Source organism: Leptinotarsa decemlineata, unplaced genomic scaffold, assembly GCF_025532065.1.
Source record: "Leptinotarsa decemlineata unplaced genomic scaffold, Ldec_3_MD MMD2_P_RNA_scaffold_14, whole genome shotgun sequence".
Classification (NCBI taxonomy): Eukaryota; Metazoa; Arthropoda; class Insecta; order Coleoptera; family Chrysomelidae; genus Leptinotarsa; species Leptinotarsa decemlineata.
Window position 1 is genome coordinate 13,482,524 of NW_027412528.1, and position 25,534 is coordinate 13,508,057.

At 35.5% G+C, this 25,534-nt stretch overlaps 1 protein-coding gene across 5 annotated transcripts in view; it reads right to left on the reverse strand.

Moving 5' to 3' along the window:
* Positions 1-25,534, reverse strand: part of LOC111516129 (extended synaptotagmin-2) — a 122,704-nt gene that overhangs the window by 71,607 nt on the left and 25,563 nt on the right. For 2 of the 5 annotated variants that reach the window (XM_074179582.1, XM_074179576.1), the window contains exons 1-2: positions 21,753-21,953; positions 6,037-6,132 (exon numbers count right to left, since the gene is read on the reverse strand). In XM_074179582.1, coding sequence (XP_074035683.1) covers positions 6,037-6,084 — 48 coding nt within the window. In that variant the 5' untranslated portion in view covers positions 6,085-6,132; positions 21,753-21,953. Of the gene's footprint in view, positions 1-6,036; positions 6,133-6,912; positions 6,988-21,752; positions 21,954-25,534 lie in introns of those variants that run through there. The other 3 variants (XM_074179570.1, XM_074179567.1, XM_074179575.1) reach the window with 3 other exon arrangements.

Below are 25,534 nucleotides of genomic sequence, written 5' to 3' on the forward strand. Positions count from 1 at the left end.
ATATCTTCAACTACTACAAAATGGCGGAACTTGAGGTCAGTTCAGAAGATGCTCGAAATGGTTGTCTTGAACTTCTCAACAGCTTATCCGAACAGCTTCACGCCGAACATTCTTGAACACAGTAACGTCAATATATCTACAAATATTTATTATTCTCTGCCGTATATCCAGTATTGAAGCCGGTCCAGTTTCGTACACCTTCTGCTTCAAATAGCCCCATAAAATAGTCCAAAGGTGTCAAATCTGGCGAGCGGGCTGGCCATTCTATAGGACCTTGACGGCCAATCTAATGACCGGGACAAGTAGTATCCAAATAGTTTCTTACTTGTCTGGGGTAATGTGGTAGTAATCCATTTTGTTGAAGTACAATATCCATATCGAAATCATTAGAATTCGCTTCGACGATTTCAGTGATGAGAGGTTCAACAGTAGATTCCAGCATATTCAAATACAATTCCTCTGTTAAACAGAGGTCCTACAATATCGTTTTCCAATGTTCCTGCTCAAACGTTGATTTTTTCTGGATATTGGGTATGTGTTTTCCGGAAAACGTTTAAAAGGCCGTTTTGTCTGTGAACATTGCCGTTTGGAAAAAATGTACATTCGTCACTAAAACAAATATTGTGGAGATAGGTAGGATGCCTTGCAATGGTTTCCGTCATGATTTCGCAGAGTTATATTCTTGGATCAGGGTCATCTTCAGTATTTTGGTGTACCATTTTAATTTTGTATGGATGATACCTTTTTCACGGAATAAGTAGACTGTTCAGGATTTACTGCTATCACACCAATTATTTGCGCTTGCTGTTCTTCCGGAATGGACGGATGACCTGGGGGTTTTTTGTTATGTGCATACATGGTAATTGTAAATGAAAATTGCTTCAATTTTTTCTTCCAATGGACGAGAATTGACCATTTTAGAGATTGTTGACGTGGTACCTTTCTACTAGTAAAGTCGAATATTCTAACTGAACAATGATGTTCATTGTCGTACTGACATTTTTTGTCGTTTTTATAAACAAAAAATAACTTAACAAACCTTATTGGGTTTTTGGAATTGCCATATAGCAGATGAAACGGAATATTTCTAGAACTATCGATATTAATGTGTCAGTCTTCAGGGGATTATTAAATGTTACGCCATTTTGTAGTGGGTGAAAATATTGACTTCATATTCTTGGATTATGAAATATTCGTCAGGAGCTTCAAAATAATGTGTCACAAGACCCCCCTTTCTATTCAATTTTTTCCCCAAAAGGCGCCCAGTAGCCATTGTAATGTATTGGGACTTGATACCAATACCAGTGATACCAATTACTCGTGGTTTTATTATAGGTGTTTATTGTTGCACGACTACATACATACTGCCCTGATACCTACTCTTTTTTTCCTCTAAAAAACTGACGTCCTCAAATATAAACTGAACTACCGAGTGGTCCACTAAATCAATATACTACAATACTCCCCCCTAAAAATAAAAAAAAACTAGACAGGAATCTAGACAAAAAAAAATTACAATTTTCGATATTCTAACCGATCTATGGGTTTTTTTTCACGCCTCGGTCTTACATTGGACATTGTACGCTGAGGTGAATGAGAGGTCTCTAGTACTTCCTCGTAACTACTCTTACTGTCTAAATTATCCCTTGTTTCTTGTCTAAGTTGCATGGGAACGGCGTTTGAATCACTTGTCTCATTATATACTTGCGTTGGTAGAGAAGCTTCCTTGAAAGTATATTTTTTTATTTGATTCAAATGTCTCTTCCACACACATATCCAAGTTCTGGAATTTTCACTAAATATACTAATTTTCCTAATCTCTCTATTATTTCCCCTTTTATCCAAGTAGGATTCCTTACATTTTGATAGTTTTTCACAATAACTAAATCTCCTTCCTTGAGATCTATAAATCTTTTACCTTTATGATAATGTTTCTGTTTCTTAAACTCTCTTGCAACATGATTTCTCAAATCTTCCTTTTCTTTACATTTTTTTTCTGGTAAATGAATATCGAATCGTGTAGGTAATTTAAGGCCAAACATTAAATCCGCTGGACTGTATCCAGTAGTACAGTGGACCGCGATACGTTAATCCAGAAGAAAATTATTCAACACTTTGTTCAAATCTATTCATCTATTTTTTCCAAGAGAATTTTTTAAGGCGTTTTTAATGGTTCTTACCGAGTTTTCGGCCGCACCGTTCGACGAAGGTTCAAAAGGAGGAGAGGTGACATGTTCAATATTATTTAGTTTTAAAAAAATCTGAAAATCGTTTGAACAAAATTTAGGTGCGTTATCTGGAACAATTTTCCGTGGAAGTCCAAAACGCGCAAAAGTAGTTCTCAAAACTTCAATGGTTGCTTTGGCAGTGATCGATGCCATTGGATAAACTTCAATTCACTTGGAATGAGCATCCACCATGATAAAAAAATATTTTTTGTAAAAATGGTCCCATAAAATCAATATGAAGACGAGACCAAGTTTCATTTGGCCAAAGCCATTTCGTAAGTACCGCTTTATTTGGGGTTTTCTTGTTCAATAAACAATTCTCACAATTCTTACATATATCTTCTATATTTTTATCAAGTCCCGGCCACCAGAAAAAAGATCTCGCTAAACTTTTCATTTTGACTACACCCATGTGTGATAAATGAAGTTCTTTTAAAACTGATGATCTCAGTTTCGAAGGAATGATTAACCGGTTGTTCCAAAGTAAACAACCCTCTTCAATACTTAGTTCATTTCGAAATCTATAAAAATCTTTATATTCATTTCTAATTTTCCCCGGCCAACCGGACTTTACATATTTTAAAATTTTCAATAACAAATCATCACTTCCTGTTTCTTTTTTTACTCGTTTGAAATCAATAGGAAAATAATCATTATTTGTAAAAAAATTGATGAAATCAACTTCTTCAATTTCACTATTATTTTTAGTTTCGCTACTGGGTTGAGGTAACCGTGATAAACTATCGGCCAAATTATCTTCTGATCGTACGAATGTGATTCTATAATTATAATTTGATAATATAACTGCCCTGCGCTGTAAAATATTTGCAGAAAATTGTGGAATACCCTTTGCGGATGAAAAATAGCAAGTCTGACACTGCCATTTTGAATTTCGGACGTGGTTTCAGTTCGTGAAATTTAAATTTGAAATTTACACACACTAATTCCTTGAAAATCCTCGTCGCCACTTGTAATGTATTGAGACTTGATACCAATAATTAAAATCACTCGTGGTTTTATTATAGGTGTTTATTGTTGAACGACTACATACATACTACCCTGATACCTACTGTTTTTTCCTCTAAAAAAACTGACGTCCTCAAATATAAACTGAAGTACCGGGTGGTCCACTAAATCAATATACTACAGTCACCTTTAAAGTTTCATCTGTCAATTTTACTTCGAAATAAAGTATTCATGCATTGATTTCATCATCCCAAATTTCAATTTTTTGAGTTGAGCCGTTCAAAAAATAAAAGGGGGGGCATTAAAGAAAAGCACTCTATGTATTCATACTGTGATACCTCGAATTCAACTTGTTTGTTCTTGTCCATGCTGATATGTTGAAGATACACAGGAAAATTACAATAAAAAAATAAAACCAAAACTTGACCCACCAGGAATTTAGAGGCATAGAGAAACAGTGATGAAAAAACATTTCTTTATAGACGTATTTTTCCCCACGGTTGGCGCTCCAGTTGGAATATTCAGAAATCTTTTTTTATTGCACACATTTACAATATAAAACGAACCTACATACAAAATTTCAGCCTCCGAAAATATAGCAGTACAGAGAAACGGTGATGAAAATGTAACTTCATTTTATGAACTCGCTTTTTTCCGCGGCTGACTCCCCAGTTGGAATATTGAAAAATCTTTTCTTATTGCACATCTACAACATAAAACGAATCTACATACAAAATTTCAGCCTCCAAAAATATAGAGGTACGAAGAAACAGCGATGAAAAGGAAATTTTCATATACAGGGTGTTCCTTAAACACATGCTAATATTTAAGGAGGTAATTCTTAGACCCATTTTAAAGAAAAAACGTCCTATGGGCGTATGTTCTAAACGCCTTAACTTTTGAGATACAGGGTGGCAAAGTTTTCAAAAATAATCAGTTTTTTAATAATAACTGAGATAATTTTGTAGACATCTTTGGCATATTTGGTACATATGTTTCATGCCTCAAGGCGCATTTTCTGATGCACAATTTTCTTAATTTTCTCTGCCAGTGGCGTACGTACGAGTTTTGAAATGTATATTTTTGGTGAAAAAAATACTACGCCACTGCTTTATCTTGAATTAAAAATTATTTTTAAAATCTCCATACATTTTTGAGCACATTTGATTTGCTGGGTTTTCTTTGTCCGACGCATGGTTTTCGCTCAAAAAATTAAAAATCGCTTTACTTAAGGATAAATTCCTTAAAAATCTGATGCGGTATCGTGCATCGACTGAAAGCAAACTGAGAGATCAGATTTGTTGCAAAATAATTGAGGATCTAAAAGGTATTTGTTTGTTGTCAGATGCACTGATCTCAATTAAAATTACGTCATAACGCAGCACCGCTTAATAATTTTTGAAAACATAAATTTAGTTATCCTGGAATAAATGATGTGTTGCAGAATTTATTTACTGCACCTCTTGGAAATATGGAGTTTGTCGATATGTGATTTCTTTTAAAGATTAAAAGCAGAAAAAACAGCGTACCCACCATAGCAATAAAAAACGAAGTCTCTGTATGTACAAACGTCAGTAGCTAATATTGATGTTGGTTTAAAGTAAGGTGTTGGTGTTTAAAACTGTCACAGCGCGCTTTGATTGATTTTTGAAGTGTTATTGAAGATATTTTGGTAGTCCGCTGTTTTTCTGAATATCAGTAAATATGGTAAATTATACGAATGCGGAAATGGCGCAAATGCATTACGTATATGGCCTTGCCGATGGTAATGCAACAGAGGCCAGGCGCATTTATCAGGAAAGATATCCTAATCGTGCTTTACCCTCCCGTTATACTTTAGAAGATTTAAGAGAGCGAATAGTTGCCTAGTGTGAAACTATACGAGATACGCCGGGAATATTTGAACGGGTGCGTAATTCCATGCGTAGAAGAGCGGAAGCATGCATACTAAGTGCAGGTGGCCACTTCCAACAATTTTTATAATCAGTTTTGGTATTATTACTAATCAACAAATTCGTGCTATTCGTTTAGACTTGCTGTCACAAAATAAAATAAAACTCGTTTTTGTGAAAAATTTATTTTTTTGCAGATTATGTTTTCAAATATTATTAGAGAATTGGTAATGCATTATGAAGCAATTTTCAGATTCTCATTCATTTTAGAATTGATCTAATTTCTTAATTTGCTTTCTGTCGATTTTTATTTTTTTGAGTGAAAATCATGCGTCGGACAAAGAAATACCAAGAGATCAAATTTTCTCAAAAATAAATGAGGATTTTAAAAATGATTTTATTTTGAAAAGAAAGCATTGGCGTAGTACTTTTTCCCCAAAAATATTCAATGCGAAACCCGTAGGGATGCCACTGTTTGAAAAAATAAAAATTTGTGTACATCAGAAAATGCGCCTTGAGGCATGGAACATATGTACCAAATATGCCAAAGATGTCTACAAAATTATCTCAGTTATTATTAAAAAACTGATTATTTTTCAAAACTTTGCCACCCTGAATGTCAAAAGTTAAGGCGTTTAGGACATACGTCCATAGGAAGTTTTTTTCTTATAATGGGTCTAAGAATTGCCTCCTTAAATATTAGCATGTGTTCAAGGAACACCCTGTATAAAAGCCCTCCTTTTACCCCCAATTGAAATATTTGAAAATCCTTTCTTAGTGCACATTTGAGACCTCAAAAGCACATATATACCAAATTGTAGTTTCCTAGGACTTACCAGTACGGAGAAATAGAGATGAATGGGTGACTGTTAAGTGACTTTCGCATTTATAAGTTTAGATAATGAAATCCATCTAGTTGTCACTAACATTCAAAATATTAAATCACTCACCTTCCTTAATATTTCTATCATCAAATTGTCCTTCGATTCCGTGGCCATTGTGTCTTATATCATTTTAGTTCTTTTCCAGAATACTGCACCCTGCACCTATACAATTGGAAAACAAATCAATTTGTTCGGGTGTATACTATTTATTTTTATCAGTTCGACGTTGGTGGTATAGCGATAAAATAATATTTTCGGTCGGTTTGATATCTAATAGTGTAACTCTCACAAAGTTATCAATATCTACTACATATGTGTCATTCGTGTTTGTTCAAATATACCGTGTGTGAACAAATCTATAAGACGAATCATAATTTCTGAAAAATCAGGTGTGTCTGAACGAAATTCAGTATTGTTATGTGGTATGTGAAGAGGAGAGTTTTCGTATATTTATCGCTTTCTGGTCACTTCTGGTTTCCTAGAAGAAGGATCTGTTTTTGAATTTTTAAGTGAAACAGCATGTATATCTCAGATACTTAGATACTAGTGCAGTAATGAGAAATAAGCCAAATGACTAGTGAAAATTTGCTTTGTTTTCAGCCCTGTCCAAAAATTACGACCAAGGTGTCATTCGATTCGTATTTTTGCCTAGAAAGTTTAAGGAGAGGTCCGAAAACGCGCCGATAAAAATTTCAAAAGTTATAAACAATTAAGTGAAAAAAAAATGGGACTTTAGTTTTGTCTTAATATCTCGGAAAATTTTCAAAATTTTGGAAATTTGAAAAAAGATTTGAGAAGATCAATGAATTTGCGTAAAAAAAAGTTCCGACTCCCGAAACTGTATCTCGATTATTTATAATTTTTACAGTCACTCTGTGTTATGTATCTAGTCAACTGTGATTGGTTAAAATGTATTAGTCATGGATCATTATGCCTTCTTACCAACGTCACATAATTGATACCCATTTTCAATAGTCATTAAAAAAATTAGTAGTTAGCATACACCTGATGAACGACCTAAAAAAAAAGGAAATGTTCAACAATTGTTATAGATAGAGGAATAAACGAATCATTTGATCAAAGTAAATGTAATGTAATGTAAAATTATTCAAGTTCAAAAACATGAAAAATAGAGATAAAGGTCCTAAAAATATGAGCGATAGTTCATACGATTCGGAATCACCTCTTGATAAATGTTTTTGAAGGATTTTGTTCCAGGTAAAAAATTGCAATTGTTATTAACAAAATAAGATTGAAAAAAATGTTCAGTTTTTTATTAATAACTCGCAAAATATTATTTACGCGATTTTGAAAAAAACTCGTTAAAGAGGAGGAAATTTCCGATAAAAAAGGCCACGACTCTCGAAACTCTATTTCTATTATTTATAATTTTGATTTGACGTTGAAAATAGGGTTCCGCGCGGCTGTTACGGCATGCGCGCGCTGCCGCAAAAGAGAGTTTATCAAAAGAAATATTTTTTTATAACATAAAATGTCATTTATAACATAAAATGTCATAAAATTTGAAAAAATCTAGTATCTTCTCAACACTTGAATGAATCGAGTCCCTAGAAAAAAAGTTTTGTCACTATTTTTCAAAAAGTTATTCTTTTGTTAACTAACAAATTTTTTCCCAATCTCCGTTGGCATAAATAATGGGATAAAAGGTATACATAATTGGCCTATAAATTTCAAACTTCGTGGAGCTCTTTTGATATACCGGGTGTCAACGAATCTATTAGACAAGTCATAATTTCTAGACTATTAGGAGAATTGAAATGAGATTTGGTATAGTTGAATGGTATGTAGAGAGGAATGTTTTCACATATTTTTCACTTTCCGGTCACTTCCGGTTTCAGCGGAAATGGCTCCGGTTCTGAATTTTTAAATAGAACACCCTGTATATTGTAACATTTTTGGATTTCTGAGACAATTCTGGATCAGAAACTGACATTTCCGGAAGTTTTTCAGCCTACTTGATTTTTTCAGAGTCACTTTTAAAATTGCATCTAGGTGGCCATGATCGGACGTAAACTAATCTATGGACCTCAGGTGATATCAGAAAATTGCAATAGCGGAGTTTTAGTGACTAGTGTGTTGAATATGAATGAGACAAGTTTACAAAATAACATTTTCGTGTCTAACTATTATTTTTCAAATGGCGACCATTTTTTGACAAGCAATTTCCGAAAAAAGGATTTTTTGACGAATCTAACGTTACTAATTTATTTGCGATTGGATCAACAAATTTAACAAATTTAACTAATAATTTCAGCGATGCACGTAAATTTTCAAAGTGCATCCCTCCTTGTTCAAGACACATTTCAGCTCGTTCAATTGTTTCTCTCAACACGTTTTGTAACATTTGAGGCGATATACTTCTAAATGCCTGTTGAATCCTTTCTTCTAAGATTTCGAGAGTGGCTGGGGCTGTTGCATAGTAGACCCTTTCTTTTACATATCCCCAAATGAAGAAATCTAACACAGTCAGATCCGGTGAGCGGGCAGGCCACCGTACTGGACCGTTGGTTGCAATAACTCTATTATTAAAATGCTCTATTAAAAAATCAAGTACGTCTCTGCTATTATGGGGTGGTGCTCCATCTTGCTGGAAGTAAATTTGCCGTAAAACTTCTAAAGGCATATCATTAAGATGATCCTCGATTTCATTTTGAAGAAAACCCAAGTATCTAACCCCTGTTAACTGACCTTGAAACAATATTGGACCAATTATTCTGTTTCCAACGATACCAGCCCAGACATTGACGCCAAACCTTTCTTGAAAATTGCCCTCTCTCATTGCATGTTGATTTTGTTGGGCCCAGTACCGACAATTCTGCTTATTAAACATGCCATTATTTGTAAACCGTGATTCGTCGGAAAATAGAATGAAGTTGATAAAATTTGGGTTAACTCTATGATTTTGAAGCAACCAATCACAAAATACTACTCTTCTATTGCCGTCGTCAGCATACAAATGTTGATGTAACTGATATTTAAATGCTCGATATCCGTGCTTTTTCAATATTTTTCTTGCTGATTCGTGACTTATCTGCATTTCTCTACTAATTTCTCTTAAAGAAACCGTTTTGTCAACTTCTACCATAGCAAGAACGTTAATCTCAGTCTCCTCATTTATGACAAACCTCTGTTCTGCGTCTCGATTTCCCTCTTGCCTAAAACGACTCTCAACATAGGGAAAATACTGATGAGATGGGTGTTGCCGATTGGGATATCTCTGAGCATACAACTCAGCAGCTTTCCTTGAATTTCTGTGGCATTCTCCAAACAATAACAACATATCCACTTTTTCACTTTGAGTATACATTATTTCGACGAAAAATTAAACTAAAATTAACGAAAATCAAGAGAAACTTCTACTTTCTGCTCATAAAGCTTATGTCACTGTCATAACCTAGGTGAGCGTTTTGTTCTCCAAAGTGGACTTGATGGAAATAACCGCAAAATATTATGCATCATTCCTATCCATGGCACCCTTGACAAAAGTAAATGAATTTGTATCGAGTATTTTCCTCAGTAATATTTAATTTATGTTCTTATTTGTAATCCAATCGCAAATAAATTAGTATCGTTAGATTTGTCACAAAATCCTTTTTTCGGAAAGTGCTTGTCAAAAAATGGTCGCCATTTGAAAAATAATAGTTAGACACGAAAATGTTATTTTGTAAACTTGTCTCATTCATATTCAACACACTTGTCACTATAACTCCGCTATTGCAATTTTCTGATATCACCTGAGGTCCATAGATTAGTTTACGTCCGATCATGGCCACCTAGATGCAATTTTAAAAGTGACTCTGAAAAAATCAAGTAGGCTGAAAAACTTCCGGAAATGTCAGTTTCTGATCCAGAATTGTCTCAGAAATCCAAAAATGTTACAATATACAGGGTGTTCCATTTAAAAATTCAGAACCGGAGCCATTTCCGCTGAAACCGGAAGTGACCGGAAAGTGAAAAATATGTGAAAACTCTCCTCTCCACATACCATTTATCTGTACCAAATCTCGTTTTGATACACCTAATAGTCTAGAAGTTATGACTTGTCTAATAGATTCGTTGACACCCGGTATATACTTCATACGGTCCTGCGATGAAAGTTCATAAAAATTCATCAATTTGTTAATTATGATTTTTTATAACTATTGCAAAATGAAATATCTAGAAATTGTTGATAAATTTTTTTTTCAATTGATACCTATTCAGCTATATGTGTTTTCACATTAAACAATGGCAGTTATTAACATAGGATATTATTTTTTTACGTAATTTGTTTATTAAATTGTTTTAAAGAAATAGATAAATTCAATAAAAAAAAAATTTGCTATTTTGTTATCTAGAGATAATTATGATTTATTTTTTTTATTTTAATTTTTAATTGTTTAAAATCGATTTTTTCATATTTCGATTGTTTAAATGATCAGTTAAGAAATAATTTTGCTTATAAAAATCATAATTTACACTCTTAGTCAGAAAAAAATGTTTATTCATTAGTTAGTTAGTTTAACTATTTGTTATTAACGGAATATTGACCAACGTTATATTTGTTTTCTGGAGCAGAAAAAAATTATAAAAACAGCTATATATAAAAAAGTATCATAAAAATTATTTTTTTATTTATTATATATATAAGGAGCAGGTAAACGAAATTTTATGGCACTTTTTTATATGTAGCTCTTTTTATAATTTTTTTCTGCTTCAGGAAAATAATATAACGTTGGTCAATATTTGTTTATAACAAATTGTTAAACTAATAACCAATTAAATAATGAATAAACAATTTTTTTTGCCAAACTATTTGAAAGTGTAAATTATGATTTTTAAAAGCAAAATTATTTCTTTACTAATTATTTAAACAATCGAAATTTAAAAAAATCGATTTTAAACAATTAAAATAAAAAAACATTTTTTATCATCATTATCTCTAGACAACAAAATAGCAAGAAAAATTTTTTCAAAAATATTGAAACTCTCTATTTGTTTAAAACAATTCAATAAACAAATTACGTAAAAAAGTCATATCCTACGTTAATAACTGCCATTATTTAATGTGAAAACAGACATAGCTAAATATCAATCGAAAACAATTTTTAGATATTTTATTTTGCAATAGTTATAAAAAATCATAATTAACGAATTAATGGATTTTCATGAACTTTTATCGCAGGATCGTATGAAGTATATCAAAAGGGCTCCACGAAGTTTAAAATTCATAGGCCCATTATTCATACTTTTTATCCCATTATTTATGCAACCGGTAATTGGGAAAATGTTTGTTAAGTAGTTGAAATTAAAAATGGTGATATTGCTTTTTTTTCTACGGGACTCGATTCATTCAAGTATTAAGGAGATACTAGATTTTTTTCAAATTTTTAAAATGACATTTTATGTTATGAAAAATTATTTTTTTTGATAGTCTCTTTAGCGGCAGCGCGCTTATGCCGTAACAGCCGCGCGGAACCCTATTTTCAACGTCAAATTAAAATTATAAATAATCGAGATAGAGTTTCGGGAGTCGAAACATTTTTATCGGAAATTTCCTCCTCTTTAACAAGCTTTTTTCAAAATCGCTCAAATATTATTATTTTTTGAGTTATTAACGAAAAACTAAATACCATTTTTTTTAATCTTATTTTGTTAATAACAATTGCGAAAACATTTTTCAAGAGGTGATTTCGAATCGAATGAGCTATCGCTCATATTTTTAGGACCTTTATCTCTATTTCTCATGTTTTTGAACTTGTTGATTAGACTAACATCGCATCTGAATAATGATTTATTTACACAATTATCAATCGCACAAACATCAAATGGTCCTTCGAGCTTTGTTCCATTTGGCACGGGACTGTAGGGTATAAAGATATTCAGTGCGCCACCGTTTCCAATAATCTTGAATGATGCAATCCATCATTTGGTAGCGTATGAGACAATTTAGTGGCACATCCTGTACATTTTGTGCTGGAAGTTTATCTAATGTCACACCTACGGTGAAAAAATGTGCAGGCGTTAATGCAGTACGAGCTAGAGGATCATCATTCAATAAACACAATGGTCTGCTATTTAACACTGCCTCAATCTGAACAAGTACGGTGTTGAATTCTTAATACGTGAGCACTTGCTCTCCAATGAAACGTTGATGATGTCCTTTCAACACTTTTGATGTTAGCTTCCTAAATTCCACCGAACCAGGGACTACTTGACGGGTTAATTTTCCACTCAACCCCATTTCCAGCCAATTCTCAGCCAACATGCGACTGTAATGAAGTAGAATTGATCGGTTCCTCTATTTCGTTCAATTTCCTACGTGCCCCAATAAAATATGTACCTCCATCTGACAGAATTAATGACCACGGACCTCTGCGAGAAATGAAGCGTTTGTATGCGGCAAGAAAACATTCCGTTGACAAATCAGAAGCAAGTTCTATGTGTATAGCTTTCACTGAAAGACACACAAACAAACATATGTATGCTTTAGTCAAAATGCGTTGTCCTCTTGTCGTTGGTACGGTGTAATGGAAAAGAGGCGAGCATAATCAACCCCAACACGTTCAAAAACATGAGATTTTTCAACTTTAAATCCAGGAAGCGGAGCCACTTTTGGTATTGATGGTTTTGGGCGTGTACGAAAACAAGTATTGCAGCGATGAATTCGAGCTCGAGTACGTGTGATTGCATGTGGAATTCAATATTTTTGCCGAATTTGTGAAAGAACTATTTGCTGTGCCGTATGAAGAGAATCAACATGGTATTGATCAATAACTAGATCTACAAACTTTCCTTTTGATGGAAGTACTAGGGTTTTGAAGTCGACCTTCCACCCTAAGAATGTCTTCACTCAAAAACGGGTGTTAATTGTTGATTTATTGCGCAATTTTGATATTTCATAATTACAAAATTGCGTCTGGATGTTTTGAACCCAAAATTTCGTTGCTGTCTGCAATTCTTTCCTTTTTATGAAGGGAACCCTCAAATGTATGCGTGTACATGCTTTGAAACTATATGCTATTATTCGTAGCAATTGTCTCAACGTAGAAACGCGATCCAACAGGTTCGATGAAATATTTTCAGGTAGCGTACTGGCAACAAATACAGTGACTTTAGTTTCTGCAAGCCATGATGGACCATTCCACCATAATGAAACTGAATGGAAAGTAATGCTGATGTGACTTTGCTACATAATAATTAGCTTTAAACTAAATTATTTATTTTGAAATTTTCGCCACGTTCCTAATGTAAACAATGAGGTAATGAAACCATCAACAATATAATCAATTGAATGAAACATACAATGAGCACATAAATAGTACTAATTATTCGTGAAAACAGTAGTATTCTGTGCAGTTTATTGGTTTGGAGAAAAATAAATACAACTGCATTTTATGTATCTCGAACCCGCCTATTAGGATGGATTTTCACAGATACTTTTTACTAATATGAACAAAGACCGTCGTATCTTCAATAATGTGAACCATTCGAATAAATACCGTTTCGAAAGGCAATCGAATATTTCAATTTGGGAGAGATTAGTTTTTCGGAAAGAAGTGTTTTGGCTTTCTACTTGTCCATCTTTGTACAAAAAGTGTAGGCAACTTCCAAAGAAAGAAATAAAGAAAGCAACTAATTTCAAAATTAACACTCTTCATAAAGAAGTGTAGTTCCTACATGAAATTCACTTTATTTTGTATAATTCATTGTTTGTATGAAAGTAGTTGTTTCGAGAAGGGTTTTTATTTCAGTTTGTATCTGAAAGTAACCTGTCCGATGAGGATGGTTCAAACAGATGGCACAACCAACTCAGAGAATTCAAAAAAGTCTGCAGACAAAAACAAAGAGAAGCCTGAGGAAGCAGTCGAAGACTTCTCACTAGCTTCTAGGCTACAGAGGGTACTCTCAAATGACCACCAGAAGAGTATCGGCATCCTGACGAGGGAAAATGGCAACAAAGTCGCCAACCTGCAGCATAGTGCTGAGATTCTTATGGAAACGCACTTCCCAGGTTCTGCCTTTCCTGGAACGACGAACTGGACGGAAGTATCAACAACACCCTCCACAATACGACTGGCAATCTGCTAGTGCAGTAATTGACGGGAACAAAGTAAGATGGGCCATATAGGGCTTTTCCCCCTTTAAGTCATCAGGACCTGACAGTATAAGACCAGCCCTACTCAAATGGAGACTGGATATTCTTATGCCGCACCTGGTTGGAATATTCAGAGCCTCTCTAGCTCTGAGGTATATTCCCAGTAAGAGAAGAGAAGTACGTGTAGGTTTCATACCCAAACCAGGTAGGATGGACTACACCCTACCAAAAGCACTCCGACCAATTAGTCTCACATCGTTTTTCTTGAAATCTAGGGAAAGGCTATGTGAGCGGTAGAGATGAAGTACTAGTTCACAACCCACTTCATCCAAATCAGCAGGCATCCGAGAAGGTCTACTGATTCGGCCCTTCACCACGTGTTTGGCAGAATCGAGAGGTCATTGGACAGCAAAGAATCCACCCTGGGTATATTCATAGATATCGAGGGAGCGTTTGATAAAACAACCTTTCCAACAATTACTTGGCAACTTCACCTCAGAAATGTACCCCTGGCAGTACGAGAATAGATACTCAAGATTCCCTCTAGTAGAGCAATAAGTATCAACGTAGAAGACATCACAGTGAAAGGAAAGGACTGGTCCACAGGGAGGGGTCTTATCACCCCTTCTCTGGAACATAGTTCTGGATACCCTGATTACCCACCTCAACAAAAATGGATTCTTGCTTACGCAGATGATATAGTTATCTTGCAGACCGGCAAATTTGTGAACACACTGTGCGATGGAGCGCAGGATGGGCTCCAATTGATAGAAACATGGTGCACGGAACATTCACTGTCGATCAATCCCAAGAAGACTGAGATGGTCCTTTTCACCAGGAAAAGAAGTTTATCGAGCTTAAAACCTCCCGAAATCTTCAAAAGCAAACTAAACTTCTCTGAAGAGGTGAAATACCTTGGTACTATCCTCGACAGGAAGCTAAAAATGGAACTCTCGCCTACAGAGTAGAGCAAAAAGAGCATATGTGGCTTATGAGCAATGTCGGAGGACAGTGGGACGCGCATGGGGTCTTTCACGCCGTGAGGTCACCTGGATCTACACTGCAATAATGAGACCTATGCTAACGTACGGAGCCATTGCATGAGGAACGAAAGTTCTATAAGCAACGGCCATCCAAAAATTATATCAAATACAGCGACTGGCTTGTTTAAACATCACAGGAGCCAGGAGAACAACACCAACCGCGACAATGGAATTAATTACGGGTCTGACCCCTCTGGACCTGTACGTTAAGGAGGTTGCGTTAATGGCCATGGTACGATTGCGCACGGCTGGTGTAAACCTCGAAGTAGAAATGGGTCAATTGAGGCTGAGCCTATAATGAGAAGCGCTTACTGGGCAACCTCTGCTGCAGGCAACCAGTGATGCAATTGAACTACAATCGCAATTGAAATACAAATTAAACAGAACACAGAGTCAGATGCTACAAATGCGATACGGATGGGATGGGATGGGATGGGATGGGATGGGATGGGATGGGATGGGATGGGATGGGATGGGATGGGATGGGATGGGATGGGATGGGATGGGATGGGATGGGATGGGATGGGATGGGATGGGATGGGATGGGATGGGATGGGATGGGATGGGATGGGATGGGATGGGATGGGATGGGATGGAATGGAATGGAATGGAATGGAATGGAATGGAATGGAATGGAATGGAATGGAATGGAATGGAATGGAATGGAATGGAATGGAATGGAATGGAATGGAATGGAATGGAATAGAAGTTTATTTGACCACATTACACTTTACATGTTTGTAGCAAGTCAAGACGAATTTGTTACATATGCTTACGCACAGCAAAAGTAATTTCAGCAAAAGTAATTTAAGATAAAAAGTAGAGCAACATAAAGATTAACATTAAGAACATGAAAGAACAACATGATATAGCATATTTACGGTAGTCAGATGAGTATGTTGCTTGTATGTTGAGACTTAGGAGCGATTTTTAAAATACCCCAGGTAATCAGAGACAGAGTAAAAGCAGCCCTCCAATAGTAGTTGTTTAATGGATTGTTTGAATTTATTCATATTAAGATCTTTCAGCTTGACTGGTAAACAGTTATATAAGTTGTAATCCAAAGAATTTTTTTGTGATTTAGCTAGGCGATATCGATTTGTATGATTTGGCTCGTTTTTGTAATCTAAAGATATTGAGAGAACCATGTGAGTTTCCCGAAAGAACAATCCCATAACCAATGTGAGAATATGCGAATAAAGTTATTTTTAATATATCGAAGCTGGTAATATTTTGAAATTGTCGTAGAACATAAATAGTGCTGGATAACTTGCTCCTAAGCTGATTTGTATGTTGATGCCAAGGTATTGTCAAGTGTTATGCCAAGCAATTTCACGCTATCATTTGAGGGGCCTACAGTGGAGAATTGAAGACGTTGTATCTTATTGGTATTTAATTTCAAATTATTTGTAAGAAACCAAATATTAGCTTTATTTTCAATGTCTTCCGATATTTCTGTTAGTTTGTTGATACTATTTCCACTGTAGATTAAGGTGGTATCATCAGCATAGAGAATTGTTTTATTTGGCGCCACAAAATTGCAGAAATCATTTACGTAGATGATAAAAAGTAAGGGCCCAAGGATAGATCCTTGAGGGACTCCATGTACTACAGGTTTGAAGCTAGAAATGGTATTATTGCAAGAAACAGCTTAATATCTATTTGTGAGGTACGATTTGATAGGTGTTAACGAAACTCCTCTCACCCCATAATATTGTAATTTTTCAAGTAACAGCGTGTAAGACACGCAGTCAAAAGCCTTAGATAAATAAAAAAGTGTAATGGCAGTATGCAGTCCATCTTCAAGGCCACCAATGACATATCCAACTATATCTAAAACAGCTTACGAGGTGGATCTTTCTTTGCGGAAACCATATTGGGAGTTTAAGAAAAAATTAATTGTTTCAAAATAGGAATATAGGCGTCTTTTTAAAATTATTTCAACAATTTTACTAAAAATTGAGATAATGGAAATAGGACAGAAATCATCCAAGGAAGAAATATCTCCTTTTTTAAACATTGGGATCACTTTGGAGAACTTAAAACAATCCGGAAATATGCCTGTTTCAAAAATCAGATTTACTAACATGATTAACGGGTATAGTATGATGTCGAGTGTTTCCTTGATAATAGAACTATTTGAATCTTGGGCATCTAGGCAGTTTGAATCTTTTAGAGGTTTTACCGGTTCTGTGATTTCAAGCTTGGTAACGGGCTTGAGAAAAAAGGTGTTGCAGGAAGCTGGAAAATTTTTAAAGTTTCGTAAATCAGATATGAGTAATTTAGATGAAGATTCTATGATACTTTCTGCAATATCCACAAAAAAGTCATTGAAATTTTCCAGTGAGATATGGGAAGCAATTTGACAAGTTCTTTTATTTCGTTCGAAATTGATGATCTTCCAGCAAGCATTAGATTTATTTTTTGCTGAACGAATGTAATCATCATAAGCTCGTTTTTTAGCAAGTTTTATTTGCTGTTTATATTCCCACTTTAGGTACTTATATAGCTCAACATCAGAATAATCTTTGCTCACGTCAGCTATAAGTTTGACGTTAGTCAATGTCTTTCTGAAAGTTTTCAGAGAATCGTCGAACCAGATTACTGGAGATATATTGGTAATTGGTGTGGATTTCCTTAGAGGCATGTGTTTGTGAACCAAAGAAGTGTACCTGTTGGACAAAAATATGAAGCAAGCATGTTAACATCGGTAGAGCTTTTAAAAATATCCCAGCTCGTTTCCGAAAGGGACGATTTTAGTTTATTCAAAGTTGCTTTGGTTATTCTCCTGGAATAATTAGTTTTATTGTTTAGTTTAGGTTTTTCATTTAAAATGATATATTGGGCCTTGTGGTCAGCTTTACAGGGTTTAAAAACTCTTGTATCAATATAATCCCTATTCAAATTTGTGATAATATTGTCAATTTGATTAGAGGATGAGACTGTTATTCTAGTGTCTTCATGTATCATAATATTTAATCCAAAAGAATGCAGTAGGCAATGGAGCTCATTGAGGACATTTGAATCGGTTTTAAACTCAATGTTGAAATCTCCCAAGATTATTATTTCCGTACCAGCCTTCACCATATCATTCAGGAGATTTTCTAGATTACTGAAAAACAAATCGATATCGCCATTGCAAGACCTATAGACAATGATGATTTGAGTTTTAGGATTCATCAATTCTATGCCGCAAAATTCGGCATTTAGTTCACTATTATACAGCTGTAAGTTTAAGGGGTGGAAATCAAAAGTATTTTTATAAATAGTGCAGCACCTTCATGTTCTCTTATTTTTCTACAAAAATGGTTTGCGAGAATATAACCATCTATAGTCCGTTCATAATTTGTCGATAGCACAAAATGAGGGCCCAAGTCATAAAACGGTCGTAAAACTCGTAAAATCATAGGCGGAGGTTCCTAAGGTGTTTATTCATTAAATATAAAGCTTCAGTTTATATTTGAAACTTGCCTTGAAAGGGTGAAGTTGTTACGAACGAAAATAATTTTTGGTTTAGTACATTTTTTAATCGCATTTAATTTACGGCTCGTTGGTGTTTCGGCGTCTACGGCAGTAATTAACGTCTCTAATATTTATTTTGCGAATTTTGTGCAGTGCGTGAGTAACTTTTTTTCATATTCCTACAAACATATACGTACCTTTCGTTCCTGCTTGTTTTGTTTGATTGCTTGCGATGGCTTCGTCATCATCATCAACATCATCAAGTTTTACACCGGTACTGTTGCGTACAGTCAGTAAGTCTGTCTATTCACCAAGAGAGAAGACTATTGTTTTGAACGTTCACGATGCTCTGGTTTCTCGGAATCTCACAAACACTGTTCAGAACATAATCAAGAGTTGTGCCAACATGACGGGTGTAGGGGAGTCAACAATATATAGGTTCCTATCAGAAAGAAAAAAAAAGGTATAGCTAACCCAAATACAAACGAATACTTAAAGAGGGGGAGAAAACCTATTGAAATTGATGAATTTGCCAAAAATGGTATTCGAAGGAAAATTCACGAATTTTTTCACAAAAAAGAAATACCAAAAGCACAAAAGACTGCACCTTATCATTCACGACTAGTTGAAAGACTTCCAACGACTGCGTGGAAGAAACAGGATATCATTGACTGGCTGCGGAATAAGTCCCTGCCTTACGAAGATGGAATGGTTAAAGCAGAACTTTTAAAAATTGCCCGGCAACACAAATCTAAGTTCAAGAAATACGTAGTTGACAAAATGGCGGAAAGACGAAACATCACAGTCCACCCTACCACTGCGAATTAAATCCAATTGAACTCATTTGGGCACAAATGAAAAGCTATGTGGCTAAAAAAAATACGTCATATAAAATACAAGCTGTACGTGAATTGTTATATGAGTCTTTACAACATATTACAGAACAAAATTGGCGAGATGCAGTAAGACATGCAATAGAAGAACAAAAAATGTGGGATCTTGACAATATAATTGATGCGACTGTAGAGACACAACCGCTAATTATTAACCTGCAAGATGACTCGGATTCCGAAGATGATCCTGTTTATTTTGAATTTGAATAGTTTTGTAAGTAATCGTAGTTTATATCATTTAAAAATAGGTATTAATTAAATAAATGTATCTTTTACAAATTGCAAGTAACTTATTATTTTTGAATGAAATAAAGAAATTTTTTCAAAATAAAAATACAGTTTACAGTACCTACAGTTTAAGAATATTAATATATTTATTTATTTAAAGTAACTAATGTTTTAATCATATCCTCTACGACACTGGTCACTCATTTCCACTCAAAATACCCACATAATCGGAATAAAAGTTTTATAGCTGTATTGTATTTCTTCAGATACAAGGTGGGTTAGTCGAAAACATCTTAAACTGCCAGTTTTAGTTTGGTTTTTGTTATTATATCATATTAGCTGTCCTCTCTGTATTTCAGTTCTCTAATGAGGGTCAAACTTGCAGTGAGCTATCAACAAATTATGAACGGACTATAGACTGATATTATTGATAAGTGGGGAATGGGAAGAAATACCAGCATGGTCCAAACAGAACTGGATGGTATCTCAATCGCCACAAAAAGAATAATCAGGAAATGAATTTCTGGCAAAAACATAACAATCTGCACTGACAGCAGACAAGTCCTATTAGCCTTGAACAGACAACGTATAACCTCGGGACTAGTACTATAGTATCACCGAGATTTAGCCAAAGCCTCGGTAGAGGCTTTGGCTAAAGCCAAAGGGTTAAATGGTACGACAAGAGTGAAGGTAATCGCATTGCTGACTCTTTAACCACGGAAGCGTCTGGACTTAGAATTTCAGGACCCAGTGGCACCTACGGCATGATGACTTCGATAATTGCGGAACCAGTCAAATGTTACACCCATGCTCAGTCCTTAAAGAGATGGAATGAAATCGAAGGATGCAATCTTGCCAATCTTGGGCGACCCTGGGAAGCTGACGCCGAAGAAATATCTGGCGATGACCAGGAAAAATCTGCGCTTAACAGTAGGATTTCTGACTGTCCACTGTCAACTAAGGAAACACCTCCATAATATGGAGCTTGTGGACACACCTCTATGTAGGATGTGTGAACAGGATGATGAGACTGTCAGGCATGTCTTCTGCGAGTACCCGGAGTTATCGTCAATCAGAGAGTGTGTGTTCGGCGAGTCTTGGCCTACACCTGCCGATATAAAGGGGATGTCTCCCAGAGACCTGTCCACCTTCCTGGAAAGGACAGGATGGACGATGACCTAGGAGGACAACTCCTCGGGAGGATGTACAATGGGTCATATGTGGCCTAAGTGCTGTGAGTAAACACTCACCCTCCTTACTCTACAGATACAGATCTGAAAGTAACTCCTATGCTTGATCTTCAATTCTTTGTAATGAGTTTATTTTGGAATCAAAAGCTTCTTCGAAGGTTTCCGACATTTTTTGCATGAAGATGGAGATAAAAGCATTGGAATATTTGGGAAAGGAAGGTTTTTAACGTATTCCAAAAACACTTTATTGTGAGATTTTCACTAAATTGTTTTACAAAAACGCAACACGTGTTTCACCATACAATGGCTTCATCTGGCGTGTCTTTCAACTAATTCTACACATTCAATACTAAATATATATATAGTTTATGGAGTACCTGAAATCAAAGTACCTGTAAACGAAGTACCTGAATTTTAAGTAGCTGATATTTTACCTGAGTTTCTAACGAATTAAATTACCTGCACTTATGTTCCATTTTCCACATTTGAAAAAATATTCAGTAACGGAGAATTATTGAGTTCTAATTGATCATTCAGTAAATTACCCGAATTCCTGAATCTATTGATTTCTAAACATTCTAGAAGATTAAGTTTCAAACTCTTCTCTTCTAAATGTAACACATCGTACTCATGATTGAACTCATGGTTCAGGTACTTCGTTTACAGGTACTTTGATTTCAGGTACTCCATAAACTATATATATATTTAGTATTGAATGAATCCAAAATTGGTTTTCGTATCTGTTTATTGGGCAGAACAAGGATTGAATTTGTAAACCATTCTATGATGAACTTTCGTGTGTGATTTTTAAAAATATGGTATTAATCCTCCACCACTCGTAGATATGATTGAAAAAACATGTACTCACCGTTTTATTTAAGTTTCACTAGCCCTTGGTCATTAATAACTGCATTACACAATTCCCATTCAGTCAACAACTAGAATGTTTGTTAATTGTCCAATTTGACACCAATTAGTGAAAATATCATTCATAACAATGAGTTTCTTTCAAGCACGAGTATTGAAACGAAACAACTGACTCATACTCCGTCAATAGGCTATAGGAGTTCTAGATCAAAACCCCATGTATTTTCTTATGGAGGTTCATTCTGCAATTTTTGGTTCCTTTCAAGGTCACGCGTACGGCAGAGTCCAATCAGAGCGCTCCAAATTGTCACGTGACCCAGATGCATCGTCGCGAGTACACCACACTGGCGCCACCTATGAGTCACTAGCTGAACTATCTATTGGTTGAAGAAGGACACTGTGAACACTAATCCTAGCGCCACCTATGAGTCACAAGCTGAACTATCTATTGGTTGAAGAAGAACACTGTAAACACTAGACATATGGGTGTTGTCATGCGACGCAGTATGCGCAGTTGCCGGTTTTATGATGTCTGTCAATACGGATCGGTGTCTGTGCAACTGTCAAATGTCAATGAGGGTGCAGGACGGTGTCTGTGAGGGGGAAACGTGTGACGTCATCGACGCAGGATGGAACGAGTATAGTAGCGATTTGAGCGTAGAACTCCGCCCCTCGGCCCCCTTGGTACTTCACCTAACCTATCGGCCCCCTTGGTACTCCACCTAACCTATCAGCTCCCTCGGCCCCCTTCAGTCACGTGATTTTAATTAAAAAAAGTTTATAGTTATGAGATTCGAACCTGGGTCGTCCGCACCGTAGACATTGTCCTTAGCCTCTACACCATCGTAAGATATTGAAGTTAACTGCGAATGTTGGGTATTTACAGCGTTAGTTTTGTCGGGACCGAAATTGACTCATTCATTATACTTGACAGCATTTTTATTTTTGATTTCCGTAGAATGTAATCGTCATTATCATATTGAAGATAGGAAAATATACTTAGATTTGGTAAATAATTAATATTTCATGTAAAGATGTGTATGTGTGTGTAAGAGCGAGAGGCGCGTGTGACGTAATCGATGCAAAGAGAGATGGAGATTGAGGTTTTACCGGTTCCTAGTGCAAGCAGGTGTTGCCAGTTGTACAATAAATCAATGTTTATGGAGTAATGTAGCGTTGCCGGTTTGAAAATTAAGTTATAGAATACACAGAGTCATCTATGAGTCACTAGCTGAACTATCTATTGGTTGAAGAAGGACACTGTAAACACTAGACTCATAAGACTGCATCTGTCAAATGTTAATACATGCCAGCATGTCAGGTTCGGCGTTGCCAGTTGTACAATAAATCATTGTTTATGGGGCAATGTAGCGTTGCCGGTTTTGGAATTAATCGTGAACGACTCGATGAAAATTGGAAGCGCGAAAGTGATATATTAATAATAATGAATCAGATTAAAGAAAAAATATGACAACCTGCGATCCGTCATTGTATACGGGGTGTCTCAAAATACATCATTGAAAACAAACATGACGTCGAAGTGTACAGGGTGCGTCAAAATATACCATTTAAGAAAAAACATTACAGATTAATGAGGCTGTATCGTTTCAAAGTGTGATCTCAAAGGTATCTCAAAATACATCATTGAAAAACAAACATGGCGTCGAAGTGTACAGGGTGCGTCAAAATACATCATTTAAGAAAAAACATAACAGTTCCACGAGGCTGTAAGTTTTCAACGTGTGATCCCTCAATGTGTACAAGGTATCTCAAAATACATCATTGAAAAACAAATATGACGTCGAAGTGTACAGGGTGCGTCAAAATATATCATTTAAGGAAAAAAACATGTCGATTTGAAATATGATATTAATGTGTATACAGGGCGTTTCAAAATACATCATTTAAAAAAAAAAACATGTCGATTCAACAGAAGTCTAGCGTTCCAACATGTCGGAAGTCTCGTATCTTTGTTAACCAAGTTAGCATCATCAGGAGAAAGAGGAGATCCAAAAGTGTCGAGAGGTTAAGCTTTGTGGACTCAACGTGAGGGCAATGGGAGAGCGAAGTATTCGACAATGACATTTCAAAATATGTGGTTTTCCGTGCGTTTTCGATCGTTTTTCGTGCGTTTACGATCGTTTTTCGTGCGTTTACGATCGTTTTTCGTGCGTTTTCGATCGTTTTTCGTGCGTTTTCGACCGTTTTCCGTGCGTTCATCTGTTATCGTTTCATCGTTATTGTCGTAACGGTTTTTCGTGTTTCAATATGACAGTCATTTATCATTTAACGCGTTTCGCTAACCAAGTTAGCATCATTAGGAAATGACTAAAGTCCATGCTTTGTCGTATGAAGGTTCGTTTTGCGAATTTTCAGACTCTTAAACGGAACCTTGTGGAACACCCAACCTAACTTCTGTTACAGAGTGGTGTCGGTCAGCCAATCAGAATGGTGAAATCAAATATCGCTCGATTGATTGTGCTAGATGAAATTGAACTGGAGAATGAGGGTCGAATAATAATAATAATAGTGATAAAACATTAAAAGCTTGAAAGTGACGTAGTCAGCGTGATAGGTGGTGGCGTGTGTGATAATGAATGAGTTATTACAAAGAATAATAGCGCAACTGTCAGAAGGGCACTGAGTTGTATATTCACTAATAATGATCGGATCGTCGCATACAGCACGTCAAATGAAAGGATAAGAAATGGAGGAAGAATTGCAAATTCAACAAACTTGTAATTAAAAAATGTTGGGTTATGAACAACTATAAGTTTATTCCAATTGCAGAAGCTTGATTCAAAACGCAGAATTTATTGACAAAGAAAATGAAAAAAATCATTGGATACTGAAACATATGATATATTTGGATTCCTTAGGGTGAGAAGATTTCGAATCCATCAAAAAACGACCACTTTCGGTTTCCACTTCCGGTCCTCCGATTTCGATGACTTCCACATCAATGGATTCGTTTAGATGTCACGAAACATAATTGATCATTTGTCGAAGCCAAAAGGGCCTTATAACCTATTTTCATTATACTAGCAGCAACGGACCGATGTAGGTACTCATTTCATTTTGTAGATTATGAAAAGTATGATATACAGTGCCCAATGTGAAACATCATAGAAATAATTGCACATTTAAAGAAAATCATTGAACATATTTGAAATTAAAAGTTGTTGGGTTATGAACAACTACGAGTGTAATGTAATTGCAAAAGTTTCATTCAAAACACAAAATTTGTTGACAAAAAAATGAAATAATCATCGTATACTGAAACATATGGTATTTTTGGATTCCTTAGGGTGAGAAGGTTTCGAATCCGTCAAAAACAGGTCACTTCCGGTTTTCACTTCCGGTCGTCCGATTCCGATGATTTTGACATCAATGGATTCCTTTAGATGTCAAAAAACATAGTTAATCATTTTACGAAGCCAAAAGGACCTCATAACCTATTTTCGCTATACTAGTCGCAACAGGTCGATGTGGGTACTCATTTCAAATGATTTAATGTGTAGACAATGAAAAATATAATATCGAGCGCCTAATGTGAAACAGCATAGGAAGAATTGCAAAGAGAATCATTGAAAAAACTTCGGATCGCCACGTACATCATGTCAAATGAAAGAAGAAAAATTGCAGAATTCATCTATAAAGAAAAAACAAATATGGTGCAACATGTCAGAAGGGCACTAACCCACATCTTCATTAATGATAACTGAATCTCAACGTGCAGCAAATCAAATGAAAGGAAAACGAATGCAGAATTCATCAACAGAG